The sequence below is a fragment of the Synchiropus splendidus genome, chromosome 8 (genome assembly GCF_027744825.2).
Source record: "Synchiropus splendidus isolate RoL2022-P1 chromosome 8, RoL_Sspl_1.0, whole genome shotgun sequence".
Taxonomy (NCBI): Eukaryota; Metazoa; Chordata; class Actinopteri; order Syngnathiformes; family Callionymidae; genus Synchiropus; species Synchiropus splendidus.
Window position 1 is genome coordinate 17827697 of NC_071341.1, and position 27815 is coordinate 17855511.

Consider the following 27815-nt stretch of genomic DNA (forward strand, 5'->3'; position numbering starts at 1 on the left):
AGTCAGTTCAACTGGTCTATGTGTGTGCAGGCGGAACACCAACCTGTCAATGGTGCTGCCAAGTGCACATCCTCAGACAGGAATTATCGTTTGCACCTTCACACATTCATTACTGCGGTTCATCAGTCTGTGTTTCCATAAGTGTTAGAGCAGGACCAAGTGCTGAGCTATGAGTCATCACACCCCAAAATCCAGTTAGTAGGCGCGGCAGGCTCTCGGGAGGCAGACACAGTCAAGCACCTCATCATAAAACCAAGGAGCAGGACATCCCGACATGCTTTTTAAGTGCTTCATCATCAAGGAAATTTCATTTTAATAAAAACTAATTACATTGACCTCGGATCTAAGTGGGCAACGGTGTTCAGGCCTCTGCTGCCATCTACTGGTAAATAAAGGAACGTAAACGGATTATTGGGTATTAATTAATTTAGGACAGGTGAACGATTATATATATATATGATGCAGTATGAGCCCTTTTTTGCTCACACTGCATCATTGCAAGTGATATAATTATATATAAATAAATAAATATATATATATATATCACTTGCAATGAAGCAGTATGAGCAAAAAAATGTGTGTATATATATATATATATATATATATATATATATATATATATATATGAGCAAACGTTAAAGGCATAAAGGCAATTCTGGATTTTACAAGACAAGAGAATCCTCAATGCTCAGAGGCTGCGTAAGGAAGAGATACACAAGTTGTCAGGTGTTGGCAATTAACACACATGGTATGGTATAAAAGCAGCCACCACACACCACTGAGCATCAGCTTCCTGTGCAAGTTCAAGCAAGTTTGGTGAGTATGTATGGTTTTCTTGTTTTTTTAATCACTAGTTTTATTTATTTTGTGGGTGGCTTTTACAACACGTGCAGTTCTATACAGCCCATCATGTTTGGTTGAGTCTTGTATATATACACATATATACAGGGGTTGGACAAAATAATGGCAACACCTTAATGCTTAGCTTTACACATATGCATTTAAAATAACCAGAGATGCTGAACACCAGAGATTGAGCAGTAGGGCGACCATGGCTCTGAAACATGGTTCTAAGTTAATGCTACCCCATTGTTTTAGCTTAACTATCCCCTCCCCTTAAGTATTCATTTTAGAATGCTAGATGTTTCTGGTACACTGTCCTTGTGTCATTTGTTGTGTCCATTTTGATCTTAACTTTTTCTCCAAACGGATCCCTTTTTGCTTGTGGACTGTTCAAAATGGTGCAAGTGCTTTCGTGGTTTCTTATCACCATTGTGTCTGTGCAGGTCTGTCAACCGAAACTGAAGTGAAAAAAAAAAATGTCTGGCAGAGGCAAGAAAGCTGTGACTAAGCCAAAATCCTCAGTCTCCCGGTCATCCAGAGCAGGAATCACTTTCCCAGTAGGCCGCATCCACAGACTGCTGAGGCGTGGGGGCTATGCCGACCGGGTGGGGAGCGGCGCTGCAGTCTACCTGTCCGCCATCTTGGAATACCTCTGCGCTGAAATTCTGGAGCTGGCGGGGAATGCCAGTCACGACAACAAGAAGCATCGGATTGCCCCTCGCCACATCTTGCTGGCGGTGAGGAACGACGAGGAGCTGAACAAGCTGCTGGCTGGAGTCACAATTTCAGAAGGAGGGGTCATCCCGAATATCCAGGCCAGCCTCCTGCCGAAGAAGACGAAGGAGTCAAAGAAGGATGTCTCCGGCGCTCGAGATGTTCAATCTCAAGAGTTTTGAGTATGCTGCCGTTTAATGTTTTTATTCAATAAAACCTGATATTTATGTTTTAAAAATCCTGTTTGTGGGGTCTTTGCTCTCCTGACAACTGGTTAAACTGTGCTTGTTTGGAACAAAAACCTGCAGCCCTTTAACTGTTATGTTATCCCTAATCAAAGTGTAATGTTTAAGATGGTAACTGCTTCTAAGTGGAATTCTAGCACCTCAAGTGCAACACCAGCTTGGTAAACCTGTCTTAAACAGTATTTCCACTTCCGAGAACTGAATCTATCTGAATTAAAATGCAACGGTTGGGTACTTGAAGACTACAATGTGACGTTTCAAAGTTTGATATGAGCAGTGTCTCCAGTTTAAGTCTGCTTTTAGATCTTTAATGCGTTTTATTTGGCTGGTAAACCTTCATTTGCTCCATACTGTGTAACAAAAGTGGTAATCTTTAATAATCACGGGGCTAAAGTTGAAGTGGAGGTGGCGAGTTATTTTGTGGCCAACAAGAGCTTTCCATATGTAAATCTTGTGCTGTTTTAAACCAGTTCCACCTTCAAAGCAAGGTATATAGTAGACATAAGTGTTCAGGTTTTGCCTCAGGACAAGTTTTATCCAAGCAGAGGATTATGTCAACAAATGTGAAAAACCAGAAGGGTTTGTTTTCAGAGTGTTGACCCTTGGGTGACTTTGATATCAGGTCATACCACATGTGCACGCTCCTTTTGAAACCTCTTTATTTGTATACCTTTCCCCGAATGTATAACAATATTTAGAAAACATAGCTGTCATTTGAATCTAAACATGGCTCTGTTTATTCTAAAACCGGGCATGTTCGCAGTTTGTCACGTGTTTTTCCAACGCTTGTCGATGTTAAAAACAACATATTTGCTTTGAAAGTGGCGCTTTCTCTCGTTCCCCAACCTTTATGCAACACTCGGTGCGCTGGACGCAACCCCGCTGGCACGACGTGCTGACGTCAGACGTGTGAACAACAAACACTTTTGGACTTGAAGCTAGCGAATGGAAACGCCAGACAAAACAGTTCCTGCCGACTTGTCCCTGAAAGCGAACCCGTCTCCGCGACCAGCGCGCCCGGAACGTAGCTAACTCGTTTCCCAACGACTGCTGGAACCGACAGGTGTAGCGTCGTCGGTCAGGAAGCGAGCCCCGGCGCTAACATTAGCCACGGGAACATGCTCACTGCTCCGAGTGTGACGCCTGTTTTTTTCCTCGCTGCCGCGGATCCAGGGCTGTGATGCAGCACGACGGAGGGTGAGACCAGAACCGAGAAATCGCTTGTTTGACGCTGGCACAATGGGCTTTATCTGAACGAAACCAAGTTAAAGCGGACATGCGAGCGAACACCGGCCTGGGTGTCGCTCAATCCATGTAAACCAACGCTTTGCTCGCGGACTGTGGGCTCACTTTGCTAGCGTAATGGAGGCTCCCTGAACTGCTGGTTTATTTCAATTCATTTACCTTTCCCTGTTCTAATCTGGACCGTTTAACCACACGGTTGCATTCATAGTTAACCGAATCATAGTCAGCCCGTCTACTCTCCACTGTATATTGGTGTTGGTAGTTGGTTTACTCCCAAAACAAATCAAACTTGTTTGCTTGGCTGCTCAGGGACCACTGCCCTGTCGATCCCATGGTTCCTAGTTAATGTTTCACCGACAGCATGTCTGACACGGTTTAAGTTGTCCTGGGAAATTGAACCATGAATATCGAAGAGCAGCGTCTAGACTTGTGCAATATCAAATCTATCAACAACGTGGACGATGAGCTGACCACCAACACCGAAGTGGTCATCACGAGTATCTCGGATTTGGTAACGGATAGTCATTCGGATAAATTAAACATTGTTGCCACAGAGGCCTCCGACTGCTACCTGATGCCTCAGCTCACGGACAACAACATCCAAGTGGTGGAGCAGGACAACCATCAGCCTCGAGAAACACTGGATGATGAGGTCAATGGGAATAAAAGGACCAGTGCAGAGGACACTCCTGAGGACCCTCCTGGCCTGGTCAATGATGACCAGCACATAGACAATATTGTGGTGGACAAAATGAAGGAAGATAAAGATGTTGAGTTTGCTACTGACGACATGGATGATAATGGGGACATGGACATTGGCGTCGATCTGAGTCTGGATGAGACTGGGGTGTTGGAAGGAGACACAACAACTAGCAAGTCTTTACCGGATTCCAGTCTTACAAGTCAGGTTGTTCCGGGAGATATTCTGTCGGATCCAAGCCAGGCAGGTGGAGCTGGATCAACAGAACAGGCTGTGTTGTACCCTGTGGTGGAAGAAGTGGACAGCACGCACAAACCAAGTGGAAAACGGGTGACTTTTCCATCAGATGAGGATATTGTTTCTGGAGCAGTGGAGCCCAAAGATCCCTGGAGACACGGTAATCCAGTAGACAAGTGTGTTTATATGCATTGATGTGTGACTGAGTTGATGTGCTTTTTCCATTAGTCTCCCCAGACCCTAGCAAATAGTTGGCTAACTACTTCATCAATTTAACTTTAATTTTTAACTGCACGTAACAAGTTCCCAGACACTAAGAAGATTTTTTTTTTCTGGAAATGGTCTTTAAACTTTCTTTAAAAAGAGGTTCACTTCTTTATCTTGGTGTTAATTGTTGGTGCATGTTTACATTAGGAACGTTGTGCACATCAATATTAACTAGTGGTTATTTTTTGCCCTGTTCATTATAGGCATCTAGCTTGCCGGAAAAATCTACTTACGAACGTTTTTGGGTTCCAAAATTATTGATATGTCATATGTCACATAAAAAGTGAGTTATGGTGGAAGTTGTTGACCTCAGGCGTTGTTTGAAGTTAATCGTTTGTTATGCTGTATAACAAATTTCTGATCATTCCCGTGAGCACTACTTTGAACTTCCTCCTCCCTTTCTGGGTAATTCCTTAGGTTATTGAGTCATCAGGCAGTTGCCGCCAGTCCCAACCTCTTTTTAGAACAAAAGGTGGTGAGATATTTCTGATCGTATCACGCTCTGTACTTTATTAATCCTGTTATTATTTGACTATGTAGGCACACACGCACACACACAAGACTTTCTGCTCTGTATTGTGAGTGGCTCATCCCTCCACTCCTTGAGGTGTGTCGTTTTACCTCACTACTGTTCCTGTTTGTTCTGTGAAAACACTTTTTCAGGAAACGTGCAGGATACACATTCAAGTTGTTCTGTCAAGCCACTTCGTCACTTCTCTTGTTCACCTTTTTAAAGTGAATCCTCCGGCATAAATCTGAAGCGAATCAGGACTTAAAATAATGTTATCGCTCTCCTCTCAGCTGGCTTATCTCCAAAACCAGAATGAAAGAGATTAAAAATGATGACAATTGTAAACAAAACATTTAATGTAAACCAACCTTGAAACCTTTCACACGCTTCAATAGCAGTAACTTTCATAATTGAGCATTACTACATGTTCCCTCAGGCACCAGGTAGCCTGCAGAGTCCCAGGGAGTAGCCCACGGGCTGTTAGAAAACAAATATTGTGAAGACTCTGCAATGAGAGGAATATCATTTGTCATCCATTGTTTATCATGATTTCAGAAGTGTGTACTGAACTGATGGTAGCCCTTCGGGTCACAGTGTCCCAGGAGTAGCTCACGGTTGCTAAATGGTTCGTGACCCCTGATACAGTAGACGGCTATATTAAACTCGACTATACACTGTCCCACCAGGGATTTCCAAACTTCCCCTTTTCCATTTTCAAATCTTAGATGTGGATTACGTTTGTCTCCTGTCAGAGTTGAAAGCTTGTTCTTATGAACAACTCCACTAGCTGTCTGTGATATGTCTCATGTCCGCATGATGTATAAACCCCTAATGTAGGCCAGGTCAGACCAGGGTCATCAATGTGTCCAGATGGGGGGATGGGAGAAGGATATATATACATATATATAATACCAGCAAATGTTTATTTATTTCCAGTCATGATAGCGTCAAGTTATTTAGTGAAATTACAAATGAAATGACTGTTTCAAATGACCTGATTTTAAAATGAATTGTGATTTTTATAGTATTTATTTATCCATTGACTTGCATTGCAACTCATATTTTCCCATAGATAATGCCTTTGTCTTATGTTGCAGAAACAGCCACAGCCAAATTAATAGCAGCCCTGAAATGACTCAGACAGTCCTGTCTTTATCTGGATATTCAGGTGTATCAAAATCCTCTTATATGAGGCTGTTATAGAATCTTGTAGCTTTTAGATTCTTGTACTTTCTTGTAAGAGTTCATGTATGAACCAACCATATAGGGGGAAACATTGATTTAGTGCCAAGTGCCACATATTGAAATAAGGTAATTTTAAAAACATCATGATTTATTTATTTTTAAACACGCCTTTATTGTTACAGGTTTTATTTTCATTTTTTTTATTTCGCCAACTGATTTTCAGTGACCACTTTACTGTCCTCTTATCAGACTCCAGTTTGTGGAACATGAAATATCTTAAAGCAAACATACCAAGGCAAAGTCTAACAGTTGGACTAGATATCTGGAATGCTATAAAGCTGTGGCAGTTTTGTTAAGGTCAGCAGTAATTGCTATGATTTTTTTTTTGTACTTTTGAATTATCAAATACCTGGTTGCATACGCTACTTATTATTATTGCCATTATTATTAGCAAATCATTTGCATTCACAAGGCCTTGTGAAGTTAAGACACAGTATGATGTCTAGCACAATGAGGTGTGACACTCATTTACAGGAGAGTCACACTGATCACATTTGAATTTTGTATTCTTTCCAAGATGAAGATAAACTGCCTTTTGTTTTTGTTTTTGTGCCATTAAAATGAGTTATTTGATAAAAAATGAAAAGAAATGCGTTTTTTAAGATGTTGTAAAACATAAAACACATGCAAGAGACATAAATGCAGAGCATGGCTTTTAGCTCCGCTTCAACCAAACAAATGGAAGCAAGTTTATTCATCTTAAGGGGACTACTGAGGAGCTCAGGCTGAATATACGTTTTGTTACTATTGCAGAAGTCAGTGTGTGGCAATAATTATTCAATAAATTTGTCTTAAATTTTTGTGTTTTTAAATCATTGATTTAATCCTTAATGGAGTGACTAAGAACTTGAGTTGGAACTTCTTCTTTGAAACTGACTGTGGGATTGACTGTGATATGGTTTTGGACTTGACTTCAATTTAATCAAGGTCTTCATGATTTATTTAATATGTAGTGAGCCATGAATGACTTGGTGGGTTTTTTTTTTGGTTCCAAATCAGTGCTAATTTGATAACCAGACTTAACTCCAGCATTCCAGAGTCTGGTGTGTCTGTTGATAGGCAGTACAGAGCCTTCTCTTGTCAGAATTACTTCATATAAAGCCTGTTCTGAACACCTTAAAATGTGATGAATCCTGCAGGAGCCACTGTTACTTACACAGTTGCTTACTTATAAGGAGGGTGCAAAAAAAGGGATTTTCATTTTCCTCACATTTTGACGACAGGAAGACACAATGTCTTATCCGTTTCTGGGTAAATGGACGACACACTGAGGTCAAATACGTCTCGTGCTCAACGGAGTCACCGATCAAAAACGCCTCGTGATAAACTTATTTTCAAGTACTAGCGTCAAATGTATATCAAGGACTAGTTGTGGATTTTAGTTGCTGATGCTTAAAGCGGGTTGCCACTTGTCACCCCACAGTGCTGTTTCACGGATTGCATTGCAGACTGCATTCATAATAAATAAGTATTTCCAAGATGTAGTACCCACCACTGTTGCAGGTCACTGGAGCGAAACTCACATGTTAAACCTTTGCGTGCCCTTGAGTATCACAAGGTGTCAAGAATGAACAGTGGTTTCTGCTTGAAGTTAATGTCTAATGTTGAGTTTCATAACTTTGTTTTGGTATTCCTCTTGCCCATATTCATCAAAAGGTTTTTGCTGACACTGACATTCTTCTTCACAGCATCTAGTCTACAATGCACTTTAAGTCCTATGTGTCCCAGGCAAAGTCCAGCGACTGAAATGTATCTTAATCTCCACCACAGGGCTCTTCATTCTTAGCCAACCGTGGACATTGTGTCAGAAATGATTAATTCAGATACTCTATCTGCCCGTCTGGACTCAGGTTTCCTCTTTCTGTCTCACGTCTCGTGTCATGCAACAATAGAGTTGGACGGAGATCAGAACGTCAGGAGCTCCTGCCTTTGAAGGAATGTGACGCTGTTGTTTGAGCAAAGGGAGCATTCCCCAAGTTCACATACACCAGGTTCATATAAATTACACCTAGTTGGTGTCACACAGCAGGCAGTTATTGAATTCCCTTGTATTTTTTTGTGAGTTCGTAGAGACTTGTTTGAGTTGAGTTCCCTCTGTTTAATTGAGCTGTAAAAACAATTGACACCTCTGTTTTTTCATCCAGACAGCCATGTGTACCTATAAACACTTTTCCAAAATACATCTTCTTAAAGGAACTATTAAATTGGTCTTCACTGATGGAAACCAGGGCTCTATGATAAAAGTTTATTGGCTGTGTTTCTGTGTACACAAGTTTAGTCCTGTGATTAACATCAGTGTCTTCTGCGAGTGGAATCTAGACTCAGTTGCCAAAACTGTGTGTTAATATGTTCCTCAGTTTAGTGACTTTGCATGTGTATATTGTATTTAGCTATCCTGAATTATGTGAAACTCTGGCCTACATTCACTACTTTCTTGTGTCATCTGACCCAAGGCCACTTTGGCACCAGGTTACAAGTGGATCTGTGACCCACAACATGGTATGTGCTTTGGCTGTGAGCCATGAAACTGCTCGATAAGAGCAACTTTTAGGTTAAGCAAAGCACACTGGATTTCATGTCTGCTGTTGTGCTGCCTGTTTTATTCCTCGTCGCAACCATTGCATTTATGTGGTTGATATTTTTCATTAGAGGTGTTTCTTTTGTTTACTTAACCATCTCAATGCTGCTAGAGGCCTGATCTTTGCACGACTGCTGCTCTGCGTGTTCGTGCTTGGAATGAATTCTTTAGTTTTTATAATTACACATCATCAGACATCATTGTGTGGCAGTTCCAGTATCAAAAAATCCTGGCGAATATCATAAAATATGTTATAATGATAGATGCCTTTATTTTAAAAATCATTATGATTATTTTTTTACACAGAGCAGATTTTGTTCTGCGCTCCTGCAACCCTGCACCCCAGGTCCCACCTCTGTCAGGCAGCCAGCTGTCATGTGTGAATGATGCCATTATGACCGTTCTAAGCACAACACTGGAAACTGGCACGGCAGTTGACGGTGAGATTAGAATGGAGGGTTTGAATGTTGTCACTCAGCTGTTAAAAACTCAGCCCTTACACTCCCTCCTCTACTTTTAAACTGCCGTTCTTCTATCACAATCACTATTTTCTTATATGAATTATGAATAGTCCTTACTGCATTTTAACTTTGTAATATGTGGTGATAAGCCCTCCTTGATACTGCCTCCCACAGCATACTATGTAATTAACTTGTAACATACACCCTGGTGTTTAATATTTGCAGTTCAGACTGTAATATCAAGTAGTAAATGCTGCTGCTAGTTGTATGTGTTGCTGACTGTGGCGAGCTTCTATCAGAGAGTGGCTCCTCTATTTAACAGATGTTCACAGCATCAGAGATGACTGGGTCACCTTCCTCCAGAACTAAGTAATCCATTTTTGATGCGTGTTATAGATGCTGTGTCAACAACAGTAGCTGAACCCTAAGGCTCCTGATTTCCCCTCTTTGAACCAATGTCATATGAGCAACCACGCACTGTTGTATTCTTACAAAAAGGAATAGAGGTAAATGATTTTAGACAATGTAATGGCCGTTAATAACACATGTGGCGTAAGATATAACCAAATAATTGGCATAAATGTGCATGTAAATAAAACTATTAACACTACTTTAAACGCTTATCTAAGTAAGCATTTCTGATGCCAGGGTGTATTTCATTGGGTTCTCCGTCCTGCTGGAGGTGTTATCTGTATATCTGAGACAGAGTGGATTAAACACTAAGCGCTGCTGGTTGGACACCTGGTTGTCATGTGGTTCTGTCCAATCTCATCTGCCTGCTCACCTTGTTTAAACTGTTTTCTGAGAATATAATTTAGTCCTGCAGAATGTCACCTGTCGCTTTTCAATCAGGTCCTTGTTGTCAGGCTTTGATCATCTCTCCTTGGATGTCCATGAAATACTGGAGCCGTTATGACTATCGTTAGTTATTTATAGCTAAGTTATTTAGTGTCTGAAATTAGAACTGGTCTTATGTTCGTTTAATCTTATATATGCTGTATATAATATATATATAATAATATATATATTATATAATATAACTGTTTATGACTGCCCTGTTTGTCGGACGATTGTGGAGAGCATGTCAGAATGTGGATGCTCATGTTTGGCGTGATTCGGAAGTGAGTCCTCAGCGCTGAGTGATTTTAACTTGAATGTGTGTAATTACTAGACAGTACGTTGAGGTCCCTGCAACCTAGGATGGGACGTTAACTTATCATACACGATATACCGCCACTGCTTATTCACCCTGTAAATACTCCATACTCTTACTCTGGTGGTAACTGAGTTCACATTGACTGCAAGTAACTCCAGTCCTGTCAAAAGAACTATGCGGTAATGCCTTTAAAACTAAACTTTCCATTCAAAAGACTGAGACCCTTTAACCTCCACTTACGTCGCTACTGCTGGTCTTCTTCCGGCTCCGTCAGGAGCCATCTTTCTGTCTCCTACTGCAGTGCTTGTATAGGTGATATATGCATGTTCTATCACATTAAAAGCCACAGGGGTGGATTACTGTAATTTATTATTGAATTAACACTTATTTGCAGAGGAAACAAGTCCTAGATTTTTTTCTTGCTGTGTAGTACAGAAATTACTTTGTTTCAACCTCAAATTAAAAGGACATGACTGGAGATCACATTTTTATTTTTCAATCTTTAGAATGTGGCTCCTCGGCCATCGCGTGCTGCTGCTCTGGACTCTGCACGGATAGATATCCCACCGACCCTCTTGACTCTGAAACCCTATCGGGCAGAATTCTTCATGTGCCAGGCCTCTTGTATTGTTAATCCTTCTCTGCCAGTCTTCAATAGTGTTGCCTTTCCCTTGACACACATGCCGGCATGTCTTTGCACGTCTTCCCTGTGTAGGTGGCACACCTGCTGAAGGTTGTGTGCCAGCTTGGGTAAGAAACGACTGCAGGATATAAATATTTACAAACTTTTAAGAGCAAAATGTGAGTGAAACACCCTGCTCTTGTGGTGCTTAATTTTGTTCGTCTTTGTTCTGAACCAGCTAACAGTAGTATGTTTTTCCTGTGATAAGAAGGTGGTTATTAAACTCAGTTAACTACAGTTAACTGTAGCACTTACCTGGCAAACAGTTGGGGCTTCTCCCTTCTCATCAAATAACAGTAAAAGCAGTTAAGGGTTTTACATGGCTATTTACTCTTGGCCAACCATCTGTCATGCTGTCTTTTAAAGGTATTGTATAGAGTGTTTATTGATGTAGCAATACAACAATGTTGTTTATTTTAGTGGCAAAGGTTACATAACAATAACAGCAAGCAAGTGTTGTGACAATTAAAAAACAGGAAATAACTTATGAACAACCCTATAAAGAAACACACGTGCTGTGCCCATCCACTTTTGTTTTAATGTGTTGCATCATCGTTCCATTGTTATTGTAGTTTTGGAACATGATAAAGTGAATCCTTATTTCTAGAGTTTTCCCAATTCTCAACTGATGTCTGAATCATGGTAAGAAAGGGACCTGAAATTGTCAGCCCCATTTCCATTTAGTTACTTTGTACCCGTGACAGGGAAATGTAACATTGTCATGCAGGTGAAATAGCAGCAATTATTTATTTATTTATTTTCCAAGACCCATTCATCAGGATTCAACATGTTAACTTTTAGATCGTCATTGAGTACATTTGCTTTCCGTAACTGTCCCAGTTGGGTCAACAGTCATGCTATTATGTATGCATCTTCACACTCGAAGAGGCAAGAAACTGGAATATTCCTGTTGAAAAGGGGAAGTAATGTTGTCTGATTTGACCACCAGTCACATCAGCGGTTCAGAATGAAGAATAAAAATCACCTGACTCATATTTTGCTTACTATGGCTGGTGTGGGAGATTTGTCTGTTATAAGGCAGCGCTCCACCTCAAAAGTGCGCGTCGTGCTCTGTCACGTTGTCCCGGTTTCCCACGTGTCATCTTTATCTTTCTCTCTCACTCTGTCTGTCTGTCTGTCTCTGTCTCCCTCGCTCTGTCTGTCTGTCTCTCTCTCCACCTGTCTGACTGGTGATATGCCTCTCTCCATATCTTTATATCAGGGCTGCAGATATCCAATACTTTTGTAATCGACTACTCTATCAAATAATTTTCATGATTAATTGAGTAATATGATACTTTTTGGTAGTTAATGACCAATTAGATATACATAACACAAAATATGACGTTTAACTTATTAAAGAATGACCAAATGGTTTCATGTTTGATCAGGATTTTTGCTCCAATAACATGGCTTGACTATCTATATGTAATTAAAATGTAGTTATGAGTCCACTTTTGACAGTGTCTGTCACTTCTTCAGCGTCTATTGATCGCTACAGAAGAATGTAACAACCTGACCTATTATTACTAACGCCCTGTGATTGCTCTTTATACCGTTTTTGTTCTCACTTGCTTCATGTCATTGTTAGTTTAAATGACTTTTATAAACCTTATGGCTTTAAACCTTGTGACTACTTGCCACTTGAAATGCTCTGTAGAAATGTACTGACTTGAAATAGCTGCTGTGCTATATTAAGTGTGTGCATTTTTGCACGTGTGAGCATAAAATTGACCAAGCATGCTACACAAACGGCTCTTAAATAAGAAACAAGGCCCAGTGATTACATTTCAAATAAAGATTTTTAGTTTGATGATTTTGATGACGGCTAACGTGACGTGGGAGGGAAGACGACTGTAGTTTTGTGGCATGATCCGTCAGTTTCAGTTATAACTAAACTGATATGAAATGATGCAGGTGGAGGAAATGTTAACAATTCACAACAGGTAAAATGGCCTTTCTTTGTTATAGGGCAGTTTGTTGTTAATAAGGATAATCTAGTTGAGTAGTGAGGAGAAAATGTTTGCTCGGCTGATTATATAACTATGATCTTGTTGACATAGAGATGCTTTCAGCTCAATTAATTTGTGTCTTCTCAGGCTGGAGGTCTTTAGATGTAATGTTGAAAGAACATTCATTACTGGTTAATGTTGCAGAACAGACTGGAATGGAAAGTGACCTTTTACAATTGCGTCACTAGCAAGAGAAGAATGGTACCAGATCTTGTGTTGTTTTTTTTTCTATTTATTTATACTGTAAATGAAACTGGTTATTGGCTTTTAGATGTGTGGGGATATTTTCCTACTGTTTCCGAGCCCTTTTTTGTGATTAATGTGGTAGGTGTGAAACTTGTGTGTAGTGAACATGGGACTGCCTCCTCACCCTCAGACCACACCTTTGCTCAGGAAGTGTACACACACACACACACACACACACACACACACACACACACACACAAACCACGGCAGCCCACAATAACACTTTTCCAAGGACATAGTGTTCACTTCAACGTACACAGTGTACTCAACAAATTAACGAGACTGTATGTTCTGGTGCTGATAGCAAAAATATTTCTGTTCTTCGTGAGTCTGCTAATACAAATAATAACAAATATTTACAGCTGGGACAGATGAGGTAAATGCAGTGAATGAACTTTCACACTGAGGCTGTCTTTTGCCATAGTTGTTAGTCTGTGGACTCAGGAAGATTCTGATGCAGTGGAGTCTGTCACTTTTTGTTGATCCACTGTTACTCAGCATAAAAGGGGTTCATTTATGTTTCTTTCTGTCTGGTAAAGGTATTAGCATACATGAAGTTTAATAGGGGGATTCTCAGTTGATAAGAGCTCATTGGTTGGATACAGTTATTGAAGTGATAACACTGTGTGTAAACGTTAATACTGGAACTGTTACACCCTCTTTCTCCACTGTGATAAGGGTCAAGATAAGGTAGACGGGAGACAGGATTGCCTTTCAGATGTTAATCCATTTTGAAACCAGTTGCTCATTGGTGCCTATCATTGACTCAGCTAACTTGGAAGTTTGTGTTTGTCATAGGTGGGAAAAATTATTTCATATTTGTAAAAGAGGTTTTGGACTGATCAACTGCATGCCCTAGCTATTCTGTCTCCTGAAATAGCTGCTGAAAAAACTTTATACTGTGAATCTTTAGTATCTGTCTTTACCCTAATACTTGTCTCCAGCACTGATTACTGTCCTTACATGAACACGCGCTGCTAACATATTTGTGTGCACCCTCAATTTCCTGTTCATTTTTTAAATTTATTTTAAAAGTTACTTGAGGTGTTCTTGAAGCTCATCCATGTAAAAAAGTTGCCTAAATTAATTGTATTTAAGATTGTCTTAGTTGTTCAAACTTAAAACATCATAAGCCTTCTTACTTATTTTTACCCCAAAGAAACAGTAAAAAAAAACATAGGCTGCACAGTGGTTCAGGGTTCCCGCAGCCCCCCTACAAAACCCCAAAAAAATAAACCAAAAAAATCACAGAAAAGAATGTAGCCAATCAAGACGCGATAGAGAAACAGATGGGAAAACAACAGACTTCAGTGATTATGTGGTTTCTCTCTGGATTTTTCTGTTAAAAAACACACAGAAAACCACCGTAGTCATCTGCACCTCCATGATGTGTCACGTGAGATCTGCCTGTTTCGATGTTTACTCTTCGTTTTAATACGTTTGATCGCGTGAGATTGCATTTTTAACAAGGGAACATTTTTCTGAAAGCGAGACGGCTCTCTTCTAAGCGGTTGCGGTGGACCATTCTCGTTGTAGCGGAAACCCTGATATTGGTTAGTGCCTCTCTGCAAGCGTTTGACAGCTTCTTGAGCTAGCCTTGTCAATGTGTTTGTGTGTGTCCACAGCCCAAAGACATTTTGGGGCTTTTTGTCAGAGTGGTTGTCTGTGTGTGAAGAATTAACTGTATATTGTTATCCATGATTACAATTGCTGACAGGTGATTGTGCAACTGTTTTAATCAGGGATAACAATATACAGTTAATTCTTTTCACACTGTGGTCCCCTGCTATCGCCTGCCTCTCGCCCCAAGTGGCTGGGGCAAGGTCCATCTCCCATCTACATTATCTGGAGAAAAAAAAGTATATTTTTTATAGGATTATCTGGATTTTCTGGTAACCTTTAGTATCTTCAAGGCTTGATTGTGGTTTTCATGACCTTTAGTGGTCTGGGATGATAGCACAAGCTGCTGAATGATTACCACGTGCATGCACACATGCACACACATTCACACACCATGAGCATGTAGACTGAAGTGGGGGAGTCCTTCAAAGCAGACTGACTCTACATGTCGAGCTTAGAAAGCTACACAGAAAAACAAAAACACTCATTTACTTCCCATAAGTATAAATGGTCATGATGTCAAGTGCATAATCCAGTCATAAATACATTTGGTACTTTTCATTGTAACCAAAGTGTGTCTTCATACAATTTATAGCTTGAAGTGAGCCTCTAATATCTAATCTTTCTTTACTTACAGCTTTGAATGTGACAGTGGATGACATCCTTTCTTCATACAAGCAGGCTTGCCAGAAGCTCAACTGTAAACCTATTCCCAAAGTGCTCAAGCAGATACAGGTGAGCCAAATTGCTCTTATGTGAATGGTTTTGCATGGTTGATGATTAAGTTTCTTTGTGCTCCTTGATGTGTTGAGTAAAGACAGTTTTTGCATGTGCCTGTTTCTCCCAAACCATTTCTCCCCTCCACAAACGCCGCACATCTAAAAAGTTGTTTCAAGAAGACTGCATGGTGCCGTTGGGGGGGCTTTGAAGCCAAACAAGGGAAGTTGTTTAGGACAGCAGGGGAGTGTTTCAAGTCTTTAGCTTAGCCTTCTCCTGTGAGTTACCCAGCAGTCATGTGTCCTTTAATCCCTCTGTCAGTGCCGTTCTCAAAATCCAGTGGGGAAAGTCTCTGGGTTTTTGTTGTTCAGAGACCAGCGCTTCAGGCTCTTCTTTTCAAGCTGAACAAGGAACATTGTTGATCATTCCCATCAATCAATTTGGTGGTTTAACAAAACAAGTATTGTAAGTATTGTTGATAAACAATGCAGATGAACGTGTCTGATAATTCACCTCTAAATGCTGTTGATAAAGCGACCAACACTGTGTAATATGTTCACATAACCATCACTGGGCTAGCAATCCTCTTAACAATAGGATTTGCCCTGAGTACAATTGATTGATTATTAAGCGGTAGCTCGAGTCCCACCATGGCTTAATCTAATTTAGTCACACCAAAGAGGTTTTTGTTTGACTTTATAGTTACATTTGTGAGGTTATTTTTACACTTCACGGTCACTAACAAATGAAAGGTTGGGTAAAATGATCTGGCATTTCAACTTTAAGTTTTTGCAGCCAGTGGAAATGACTTGTTGGCAATATTTCCAGTAGACCACAGTTTCTTTTTTTTAACAAACTCTGCAAAGAAGTCCCCCCCACCCATGTTCAACCCAGTGATGTAAGCGAGGTTCACACAACAGCTACTTGTGAAAAAGCACATTAGTCCGCTAAGCTCCTGCATCTGTTGCTCTAATGGTCGCTGGGTATATTTCCACTGGTCAGGGATGATTACATGTTGCAGGATGGTACCACCTAACCATTAGTTGAACTCTAATTCCTGCTTATTTATTACTCATGTTTGCAACAAATTTTGGTCTGCTTCCACTCTCCTGCTTAGTCATCCTCGCAGGCACTGGTCATATGGACCAGTTAGTCAGACCTAACATTCAGCCTGTGGGAGGTTATGAGAAGGTTTTCGCTTCAACTGTAAATGCTTTCTTTATTAAGGCCATTCCCATGTACATGTGGCTGTTTGCCATGGGCCCCATGAGTTATTTGCTTTTCAGCTTAGATGTTTGTTCCTATATACTCTTGTAAATGCTGATGATTTTGATGGTTCAACTCTGGGCTACAACGATGCCACGTTTATCTGCCCTCTTGAACAATGCAAACAGTTATTATCAGTTGTCTTTCAGGCAACAAACCTGCTCTCTGGAAGCCATAAAACTCAATGAACTTTTGTAAACGTTTTTTTTTTCTCAGCTGATCTTACTTTCTAATCTGCAACAACAGTAAAATCAGTAGATAAAACTTCCCTCGCCATCCAAGAAATAAGTCCTTTATGTAATTGAAAAAAAATTTCATTTCTTGTACATTGTCATAAAAAGACTTGACTTTTATATTGCATTCAATACGGTGTATAACTGTAACTTTATTGGCTCTATGTAATCATCTGAGATGGAAACCCGGAGAGGGCGTTTAAGTGTGTTGTTCTCCTGACTCATATCTATCCGGAGCATACATTTAGCTGCTAGTGTCTTGTGACTTGATCTTAAAAAAGAGCTTTTCACACAGTAAAATATGAAGCAGAAACGCGTGTTAGGACTGCACAGTTTGGGATGATTCCTGAGCCAGTATGAAGATACAGACTCTTGCACTTTTAATGACCTGGTTTGGGGAAACTAAACAATCTTTTAAGGAAGGTGACTTATTTCTGTCTACACTGTATGGCATCAATTGCGTTCCATTCCCTTGTTTTCTCTAGGATACCAAATGCATTCCCAGCATGTCACACCATATTAAATGTACTCTAGGAACCTTTGACAAACGACTATTTGTGGGTCTGGTCTTTTTAAGTGTAACAAGTTAGCAGCTTATGTAAGCACCCTAAGGCGTCAAGTGGCTAATCTTCTCCAAATCACTCACCCATAGTCAATATGGGATACCGATCTATGCAAATCTTGGTACAGTATGTAGCTTCTGTGGCTTGCTAAACCTGCTCTGTCACGACGAGTATGTTATCATCAGAAGAAATGTTGGCTGCAAATATAGGTTTTATTCAGATGCTGGTTGTGTGGGAACTGTGTATCGTGCGTTTCCCGTCTGCTGCAGTTGTTGCCAAGCTATCATGTGTGCACTTGGGAACCCAGTATGAAGATCAAGAGGAGGAAGTGTGAGTGGGGGAAACCAATATCAACTTTAGATGTTAGAAGTCAGTCCAGCCAGTATCAAGAGGCTAGAGTAACTTGAACTTTAAGATTATTATTTAATTGTAATGGTGAACTGTTTGTGCTCAATTATTAAAATAAACATTAATATTCTGATAAGAAAATGTAGGAAGGTATATAAACTGCTGGTTATGTCCACATAGCCAAGTAGTGCCATCGCTTAAGTAAGCATAGGAGGCAAAACATCACCTGTGGCTAATGCCGCCGCTTCACAGAAAGATAATGAGAAGGCTAAAAGGAAAGCGTGAGTGAGGGTGTGCGGTGTGAATCTGCACATGCAAACTAGCGTGACTACAGCTGCCTCCTCGTACCTCTGTGCAACCCCATTGAGGTTACTGACTTGTTAGAGTTACAGAGAAGTAAATGCTGAAGAGCATAGCTGTGTCTTGTGCCTCGTACACGATTTATGCCCTGAAGAATCAAATGATTAGATAAATGAAAGAAAATGCACAATACAGTATTAATATGCATTCATAATGTAAGTGAAAAAAAAATATCCGTTTAGAATTTTGTAGAACTGAACTAGCATCAACAGGAAAGTTATTTTGTCATTCTTCTAGTCAGTTGTGAAATATTCTGCGAAAATCAATCCAGAAATCTTTATGACTGTTGGTGATGTTTCTGTGGCTAATGAATTTTTCCCTTCCTTTTAGGAACTGAGAGACCTGACTCAGCGCAACGAATGCTTCGATCTGAAAGGTTTGAATTGAAGCCTTATCAGTGATTTCTCGCCGAAGACTGTCTTTGTAAACATGACCAGTTTTGTTTGCTTCATGGTAGGTGAGAAGTTAGACTACAAATCATGCGAGTCTCTGGAGGAGATATTAAAGAGAGTCCAGTTCAAGGTGATCGACCTGGAACAGACAAACCTGGATGAAGATGTAAGAACCTTTTTTTTCATTAGTCAGCTCATCTTTTTTTAGCCTCATTATCATTTTGATTCAGATTTGCAGTGTGAACTTACAAAACACTGACGCTTATCCTGCTGCACAGTTCGTGTATGTCGTGTTGGTCATGGATTTTCTCATCCGCCAGATGTCACACAGTGTAAACAATATTGTTAGATTCAGGGGCAGATGCAAACACAGTTGCTAAAAGCAGAGGTGACTGGCCTTGAAGCACTTCCTGCCATACAGCATTCCCGATATTGCATTTCATTTCCTTAACTTTATCAAAAAACGTACAAAGTCATCGACTCAAAACCACCTGCAGTGTTTTTCTTTTAATTAGATTTCATTTATGCCATTGTCGAGATTGCTATACTTAGAACACGAATGATATACTAGACGTGGTTTATTGCTCCAGATGTAGTTGTTCTTGAGTTGTCTGTGTGAAATACAACACATTTTGGCCGTTAAATGTAGCTTTAAGGATGGACTACTAGTCCCAGAAAATGTTAATACCAGCTCAATGTCCCATGTCTTTGTGTAAAAATAACTGTTCCCTCACATTGTTTTATATGTTTTTAACATTAAAATCATGATGTTTGAGTTTCATCCATCAAACATTCAGTGTAGTTACTTAGCTTGCCATAAAAAGAAGTAACTTAGTGAGTCAGCAAGTGAGTCACCAAAGAGCTACAGCTCCCACTTAAACAAGTTTATCATCCGTGCTTAGATGCTCTCAGAAGTAAAGGATCGTTGCAGGCAGACAAGTGAAACACTTGCATGTGGATATGAGACCACGATGTTTGTGTTTGAAAGGGATTTGGGAGACACTTGTGCCTTGATTCGATAGCAAAGGTTTCATGCTGAGTGTGTCATGTTGAGATGAAAGAGGAGAAATTGGTTTTGGAAATATGCTCTTAAGAATCGTGGGGAGAAGCTTGCATGCATTGAGCTCGATTTTCAGTGCTTTGGACGTGACTCATCTTCCTCCACCCCATAGATAAATACCTTTGTGTATGCTCAAACTGTTTTGAGGGGATGTGCGGCAGTCAGTCTGGTTTTATACCTCCTTATTGATCTTATTCACACATGATGAAACTGTTTCTTATCAAACATTGTGCACAGTAGCTGTTTCATCACTGCTGACTGGCATAGCCACAATTGTGCTGTCGATCGGTGCTTTGTTTATATATAGAATGTTACCAAAGGAAGTGGACATGGAGGCAAGAATCATCTGCCACCCACTGCTACTCGTCATAGATAAGAATCAAGCGAGGTTGTTTGTGCAATTCAGCAGGATAGTCATTTTCAGTTGAGAGGAGGACACTGTGGTTCAAGGCACGTGACCATAGCCACACACCATTGCCTTCACCTCCACCTAAGCTAGATTGTCATTAGCATGTGGTCCGAATTGACAGGGTGAACTGACAATGTCTAAAATAAAAGTAAATGTCCCTATCATCAAAAAACTCTTCTATTGCCACTGCATTGCCTGATGTAGAACTGCATGGCACATGCGTGTTAATGTTGAGAAGAAAGAGGTATCGCTAGTTAGATATGGCAATACAAAGTGTTTATTTTACCTTATCTTTGATGTGCAAACACAATCGAATAAAATCATTAAATTCTCTTTTTTACTTTTATTTTTATTTGTCTTTTCAGTGTCACTTCCACCCAGATAAATTTCTTCCCCCGACAGATGAACAGATGCACCTGACATAACAAGTGTCTGTTATGCTTGCAAAATATTGCTGTTACTGTCCCACACTGCCACATACTGTGACTCACTTCTACTATCATCTGCTTCTCAGGGAGCCTCGGCTTTGTTCGACATGATCGAGTATTACGAGTCAGCTACGCACCTGAACATCTCCTTCAACAAGCACATCGGCACGCGGGGATGGCAGGCTGCTGCACACATGATGAGGAAGGTGAGAGGCGGTGCTGTCCCCAAGCACAGTGCCTTTTCATATGTATATGTGATAAAGCCATGCGTGGTGTTGACTCATTAGTAGACACAAAGTTGCTCAATAAAACCTCAAGATAAGTCACTGTGTTATACTCAATTTCATAAGATGAATGGATGACACTCTAAATCCTCCTAATAGCTACGTAAACATAAGTAATTGTGGGTTGTTGTTTGTGTCTGTTTGATGAATGTCTCCTTCCGATGTCATACGTTGCTCTTTGCCTGTGTGGTTCCTTAGACAAGTTCTCTGCAGTACCTTGATGCACGCAACACTCCACTGCTGGACCATTCGGCTCCTTTTGTAGCCAGAGCTCTCAGGATCAGTGGCAGCCTCGCGGTCCTCCACCTGGAGAACGCTGGTCTGTCTGGCAGACCGCTGATGTTACTGGGTGAGAAGTCCAGCACAAAATGAGCAGCTTCATATACTGTTTATTCAGTTGACTTTATTTCCTCCTGATGTCTACGGATCACTCACTTCTTATGCTACTTCTGCACTCAGCTACGGCGCTGAAGATGAACATGAACCTTCGCGAGCTGTACCTGGCAGACAACAAGCTCAACGGCCTGCAGGACTCTGCACAGCTCGGCAACCTGCTGAAGTTCAACTACAACATCCAAATACTGGACCTGCGCAATAACCACATCCTGGATTCTGGTATGTACTTCGCTGACGAGAAGCTACTTGTTTAAATATCTGTCCTTGATGTGACATGACATAGCTCTATATGTGTTCAACTATTGGAGGCATTTACTGCCCTGTGTATTCAGTCTGTTATCATCAAGTGAAATCAACCGTACTGTGTATGATCCTGCATAACAAGTTGTGTATCTCTGGACTTATAGAATTGGACATCAAGGGCCTCCAATTCTATTTTGATCAAGTATTCTTCATACATTTATTGTTCCTTTGTACAGACTTGCTTTATTTATGCACCCTTCAATAAACTCTCTGCTGCCCTCTGCAGGTTTGGCTTATGTGTGTGAGGGATTGAAGGAGCAGAGGAAAGGCCTTGTCACCTTGGTGCTATGGAACAACCAGCTCACACACAATGGCATGGGATACCTCGCTTCTGCACTGGTAGGAAAACACTCTCGCGCACACATGGGCGCACTGTACAGTGAGATAAGGACCCAATTACGTGTCACATGACTTGCATTCATTTTGCCATGTGACCAGTTTAGTAGAATATGTTGCGGAGGTCTGATGGCACCAGCAGGCCGAGCTACAGTAGTTGAGACGTGGGAAGGGATGAGCCACCATCCTGAAGGGAGGTCATCAAGGTTCAGTGTAGCTGCTGAACCTTGTGATGCTTTCATTAGAGCAGGGGTTATTAACCTTTTCCTCACCTTTTCCAGAACAAATGGATCCAGAGCCCTCTCAAGGAATTGAACTGATTTTCAATTTGTCATTGAAAAGTCCAACCAGCAGCAGAAGCAGGTGCAAGTCATGTACATCAAATTTGTTCAAGAAAATAATAAGAAAAAAAATACACTTGATGCAAACTATTGAGAAAATTGGAAAAACTGTACATCATGAGTACAATTCTGAGTAATATAAATATAATAAGACATCTAAATATAAAATATGTTATAAATAAACTCTGAAGAAGATAAATATAGTGTAAATGAAAGTGTCGCCATAACAATTTTTAATTAATTTTAATAAAAAAAAAAAAACTTCTCCAACAGGTGCTTTAACTCAATGTATTAAAACTGAGCGTCTCACAGACCTGCGGCGTTAAACAAAAAAAACTAAAGAGGCCCTCTAGGGGGCGCTCGCAGCCCTACATGGGCCTCAGGCCTATGGTTAAGAATCACTGCATTAGAGTGTACTTTATGTCAAACTCAAGTCTCAAAACAAAAGAAAGCATTTTGAATAAATAATCTGTTACAAGCCATCGTGACATCTTTTATAGACGGTGTGTAAGCAGACTTCTAGTGAAAATGAGACCATAGAAATCCATATTTGTGTGCCTTATGAGTTGTTATATGGTGACTGAGTGAGCATAGCAACATTTCCTAGTGACAGTCTGCTGTCATTTCTATTGTCCCGTCTTTATCTGCACCCTCATGTTTCCCTCTCTGCTGAGTCACAGTGTTGTCATCGAAAGATAAAAACTGCTGCCAATGCTTCATTTGTGACCATGGCATGTTGTTTTCAGTCCATGTTCTTTTCATGGATGGTTTAACTTTATTCAGATATGCAAAGTTATGTTGGGTCAAGTCTTAAATGGCTTCAAATTAGAGACCATTAACAACCGTTAAATCAATGTGTGTGCCTGTGTGTGCTAACCTTGTCTGTGTTACCTTGATATTAAAATGTATGTGCAAGTGGAATTGAAAGCATTTTTCTTCCCAGTTCATGTCTATGATGTGAGGTCTATAATGAAGTAGTTTTCTCACACTTCACTGTCCTCAACAACCTTATTTCAGAGGAATACTGCTCTCTGCTTCTGTCCCGTAGCCTTGCACACAGAGCCTGGAGACTCTGAACTTGGGCCACAACTCGGTGGGGAACGAGGGTGTTCACAAGCTTAAAGACGGACTCATTGCCAACCGTTCTGTGCTCAGACTGGGTCTGGCTTCCACCAAGCTGTCATGTGAAGGTGCGTCCCTCCACACTCTGATGCTGGCACGTGTCTGACATGTCTGTGGTGACTGCAGGAGCTGTTGCTGTGGCCGAGTTCATCGCAGAGAGTCCCCGGCTGCTGCGTCTGGACCTCAGAGAGAATGAGATCAAGACGGGCGGACTCATGGCACTGTCCCTCGCTCTGAAGGTCAACACCTCGCTGCTGAGACTCGACCTGGACCGTGAGCCCAAGAAGGAAACTGTGAGTAACAGACTGAAGTGGCAGGACGCAAGTGCTGTTGAGCTCCTGGTTACTTTTTTAGTTCTCCACTCTCAGTCACTGTTAACTAACACTGTTACTCACATGCTTTGTAAGGTAAAAATATAGCTGTGTTCTTTTTTTTTTTTAGATTATTTTCATGATTTTATTTCTGTAAAGGCCCATGTTTGTCTTTACTTAGAAAACTATTCTGTCATGAATTTATTTTGATTTTTTTATAATACATTCACCAATACAAAATGTTTTTTGCTCTTAAAATGACTTTTAAATTAATTTTATAGTGATTATTTCTAATGGTAATAGTTTTATTTTATTTATTTTCCCTTCTTGTTACAGAGCCATTGTAACCATATTACCATATCGCCTCTGTGTTTTTGTTTGTTTGGAAAAGGCCTTGAATTTCTTTCTAGCTAATTGTCTATTCCTAATAGCGCCACTGTGTTTTTTGAACACTTCCCAGGTGAAGAGCTTCATTGAGACACAGCGCGCCCTGCTGGCTGAGATTCAGAATGGCTGCAAGAGAAACTTCATCTTGGCAAAGGAGAAAGAAGAAACAGAGCAGAAGATGAGACAGTCAGCGTCCATGGCTGAGATCGCCTCAGAAGATGGGACCAGAGAGGGAGAGGAAGAGGAGGAGACTGGGAAAAAGGAGGAGAAAACAGAGGGAGGAGAAGGTCAGGAGGTTGAAAAGAAGCCCGAGGTCAGCACTCCATTAGGAGCTGGGCCTGAGGCAAGTGGTCCTCAGGTGACCGGGGACTCTGATTCAGACACAGAGGATGAGGAGGAGGTACAGGTGGTCACCAAGTCTGCTCCCACAAATCATGCACAAATGACTGAACAGCAGAATTCAGAGACCTCCACTGGGGAGAAACAGACCACCGTAGGTGCTTCCTCACCGTCGCCTCCTGCTGCTGGACCAAATCTCATTTCAGGAATCACAGTCACTGAAGCGCCTGTTCCTCCTGGCACCCCGCCTTCTCCAGGTCGCTGTATTTCAGTCTCCAGTCCGGGCAGAGGGCACAAGATCTTCATGGTGACTCGAGTGGAGAGCCCACCGGAGCAGCAGCAGCAGCAGGTGCCTACAGCCAGCAGCCACCATTTAATGAAATCAGAAGCAGCAGGTGCAGTAGGACCACAAGCAGCACAGCAGGAGGCAACACCTGCAGCACTGAGCACTACACCAATCCCCACACCTGAGTCCACTGCTCCGCCCACAGAGGAGGCAGCAGGCAGCACTTTAGTTTCACCCGAGGCAGATCCAAGTCCACCAGAAGCAACCATGCCTTCACCCTCCTCTGCGGAGCCCACCTCAGAGCTAGCAGCTGAAAGTGTGGAGCAGGCGGACGAGGACACACCGGAGGCCAGCACAGAAGGAGAACACATGCATCCAGTCACTCACACACAGCAACAGACGCCGACATCAGAGGAAAGCCTGAGCCAGGAGTCGCCCTCAGAGACAAACCTGCCTGCACCCGCCGGTCAGGACCTGACAGAGCCGGAACTGCTGGAGACCTCTGGGGCTGACTCCACCTCCAGCTCTCCTCCTGAGGAGTCGCCTGAGGAGAGCTCGGCTGAAGAGGGGGAGGAGAGCGACGTCCTAGCTCCAGCGTTGCCCAACGGTCTGAAGTCCGAGTTCTCTCTGCACCTTCTGGAGGCAGAGACGCCCAAACCTGGCAGCTGTGTGATGGAGCACGGTGAGTTGCTGAACTCCACGCCCAGACCATTGTTTCCAGTGTCACTTGGTGCCGTTCTGCTTTGTTCATTGGCTGATTTCTCTGTCAATATCTGCACATCTGGCGCCTCAAACTCAGCCACTGTGCTTTAGGATTCAGTTTTATCATGGACCTCGATAAGGTCACTGGAAATGGTCATTAAACAAAGCTCTGTCAAATGTCGGTGTTTAAAGCGTTTGCTCTCTGCTCCACAGTGAGTGTCAGCTGCTCCCAGGACCTGGAGGAGCTGCTGCTGGAAGCCAGTTTAGACACCGGCAGGGACGCACCATGACGGGGTGAGGAGAACTTCTGAGAATTCAGTCCAGACCTCACCAGTCCGGCTCCCGATTTGACCTGACCCGCTTCATTTTTCCAGGTGTTGGAAAGCGCTGCAGAGGGGTTTTGTGACACAACTACGAGCCGGCTTCTAACTGGACAGTGATTTTTGGAAACTTTACCACCAGAACAGCTGATCACAAAAACCTCAAGAACTAAATTTGGCCCAGACCAGTTCAACTGGTCCCAGTTGGACTCACCCACACTACATAAACCACTGACACACAGAAGGCTCAGAAGAAGGCGGAACACTGCAGCTGGTCCGTCTGCTGACATGAGCAGGGCAGGAGAGTCGGGGGGGGGACACAAGGTGGGTGGACGACGTGCGAACCAAAGACTGTCTCTCACCTCTACGTGCTCTGCTGTCGCGACCTCAGCTCGGTGGTTCAGAGGGAAACAAGTCCGCTGAGACTCAACGACCAACACTGATCCTGCTGACTTGTTTTGTCTGTAGGACGACGTAAACGTCCTCGTGTCTTGTTTTTATCGTCTTCTCTGTCTTTCTCCCAAAACAATCACAGGGACCTTAACGAACGTCGCCCCCCTTGTGTTCGTGCTCACGCTTGTCCTCGCTGACTCGTCCATAAACTGTGGACAAAACTTTAGCGCCGCTCTGTTCGGATCTTGTGGCTGTCGAAGGTTCAAAACGTTAAACAACAAAAAAATCATCTCCCAGTCATTGCAGTACAGATGCAAGAGACATTGGTATTTCACTTCCTGCTTTGTTCTTGTAACAAAAGACACTAATACTTGTGAAAGATGAGCATCTTCTCTGTCTGACCGTAATGCCTCTGGTAGATGAGCAACACATGTTCCGCTGCTTCATAAATTCACTTCAACATTTTTTTTATCGTTTTTAGAATGAAAAAAGGCACAGAAAAAACCTGCATGACTTTTCATTTAAAAAATATCTGTTTAAAAGTCTCTTAACCTCTCGACTCGACATCCAGGCCGCTGCTGGCGAGGTTTGGAACTGCGTTTAGTATACCATCCACCAGCGTTTGACTGATGCTTTATATGAACTTCAACAGCCACAAAACAGCGTTATACGTTCTGCCCCCTCTGTCTTGTCATTCACCTCAAGCTCTTCATCATCATCATGTTGCCTTCAACTCCGCATTTCGGTGTGTTCTTCCATCCAAAAAGTCACCATGTATTTATTTTATAGCTATATGAGAATTTCAGATCTATGGATCCCCAGTTTTATCCTTTTCATTTGCCTTTAGGACCCGCTCCCTCTGTTTTTGATGTATATTTCATTTAGAGCAAATATTTAGTTTTATTTCCTTTGGTTTGTTTCTCTGGGAATTTGGGGCTTGAGGGTAAATATGGAGGGGTCACTCATCTACGGTTTTCTATCAGAACTGCTGGGTGGGTGTGTGGCCAGCAGATGGCGCCACTGGGGGTCTGACCGAGGCAGGCGCCAGTAGAAGATGTTTATTGTTCTTTTTTTTCCTGGAATTGGCTGCAAGTACCTGCAGCTTCTGGCCAGATCCACCCAAGCTACAGATCCGAGAGTTAAATCAACAATGCTGTTCCCCTCACCCCACCCCTCCGACCTCCTCCCCAACACTGTTTGTAATGCTTTAATTTTTAGGACTTTTTAATGATGATTTGTTAACTTAAATGAAATGTGCTGGTAATCACAGACAAATGTATGGCGAAATTTGTTCCTCTCCAATAAATGCATGTAACGTTCTATTGCTCGTCCCTATCTCTAACTAAAGCTACACTTCTTCTTCTTCTTCTTCTTCATAAAAGAAAAAAGCAGGTTTCAATGTAGCATGGAAATCTAGACACCTCACTGCTAACTGGGTGAGTCACATGCAGGGACACGGAACTCGTGAGCAGTAATAATGAATTCTCAAAACAACGATTAACGCATTTAAATGAGATTTCAGAGAAATGCTGACTGGCATGAGAAACAGGTGATTCAATATCAGCGGTGTTCCACGCTGCCATCTGCATCAAAGCAACACTCCGTGTTTGGTCTCTGCATGGTGCTGAAGGAGTTGTGACCTCCTGCTCACACTGTGTTGGTTCGGCGAACTCTGCTGCCACTATTACTTCTGCTTGTTTATAAACCTGTTGTTGGAATTAGAATCCAAACTTGGTGTAATTGTAAACAGTTTATCG

At 41.7% G+C, this 27815-nt stretch overlaps 2 protein-coding genes across 2 annotated transcripts; both read left to right on the forward strand.

The window, feature by feature from the left end:
* Positions 1-1319: 1319 nt before the first annotated feature.
* On the forward strand, positions 1320-1739 carry LOC128764090 (histone H2A, sperm-like). The gene has a single exon (XM_053873541.1). It carries the CDS (start codon positions 1320-1322, stop codon positions 1737-1739), a length of 420 nt encoding a protein of 139 aa, XP_053729516.1.
* A 960-nt stretch (positions 1740-2699) lies between these two features.
* ppp1r37 (protein phosphatase 1, regulatory subunit 37) lies at positions 2700-27379 on the forward strand. The gene is made up of 13 exons (XM_053872925.1): positions 2700-4144; positions 15400-15497; positions 18580-18625; positions 18707-18807; positions 20625-20744; positions 21021-21171; positions 21282-21437; positions 21748-21860; positions 23247-23388; positions 23447-23613; positions 24092-25325; positions 25559-25639; positions 25720-27379. The coding sequence occupies exons 1-12, from the start codon at positions 3448-3450 to the stop codon at positions 25633-25635; spliced, it is 3102 nt and encodes a 1033-aa protein (XP_053728900.1). The 5' UTR covers positions 2700-3447; the 3' UTR covers positions 25636-25639; positions 25720-27379.
* The last annotated feature ends 436 nt before the right edge of the window (positions 27380-27815 follow it).

Bases quoted from the DNA above. Each gene is read 5' to 3' on its own strand.
- ppp1r37 (XM_053872925.1), top strand. From the start codon at position 3,448: ATGAATATCGAAGAGCAGCGTCTAGACTTGTGCAATATCAAATCTATC. The intron at 15,498-18,579 runs GTGAGCCAAATT...CCTTCCTTTTAG, and splicing joins AAGTGCTCAAGCAGATACAG to GAACTGAGAGACCTGACTCA. The intron at 23,389-23,446 runs GTGCGTCCCTCC...TGGTGACTGCAG, and splicing joins CACCAAGCTGTCATGTGAAG to GAGCTGTTGCTGTGGCCGAG.
- LOC128764090 (XM_053873541.1), top strand. From the start codon at position 1,320: ATGTCTGGCAGAGGCAAGAAAGCTGTGACTAAGCCAAAATCCTCAGTC.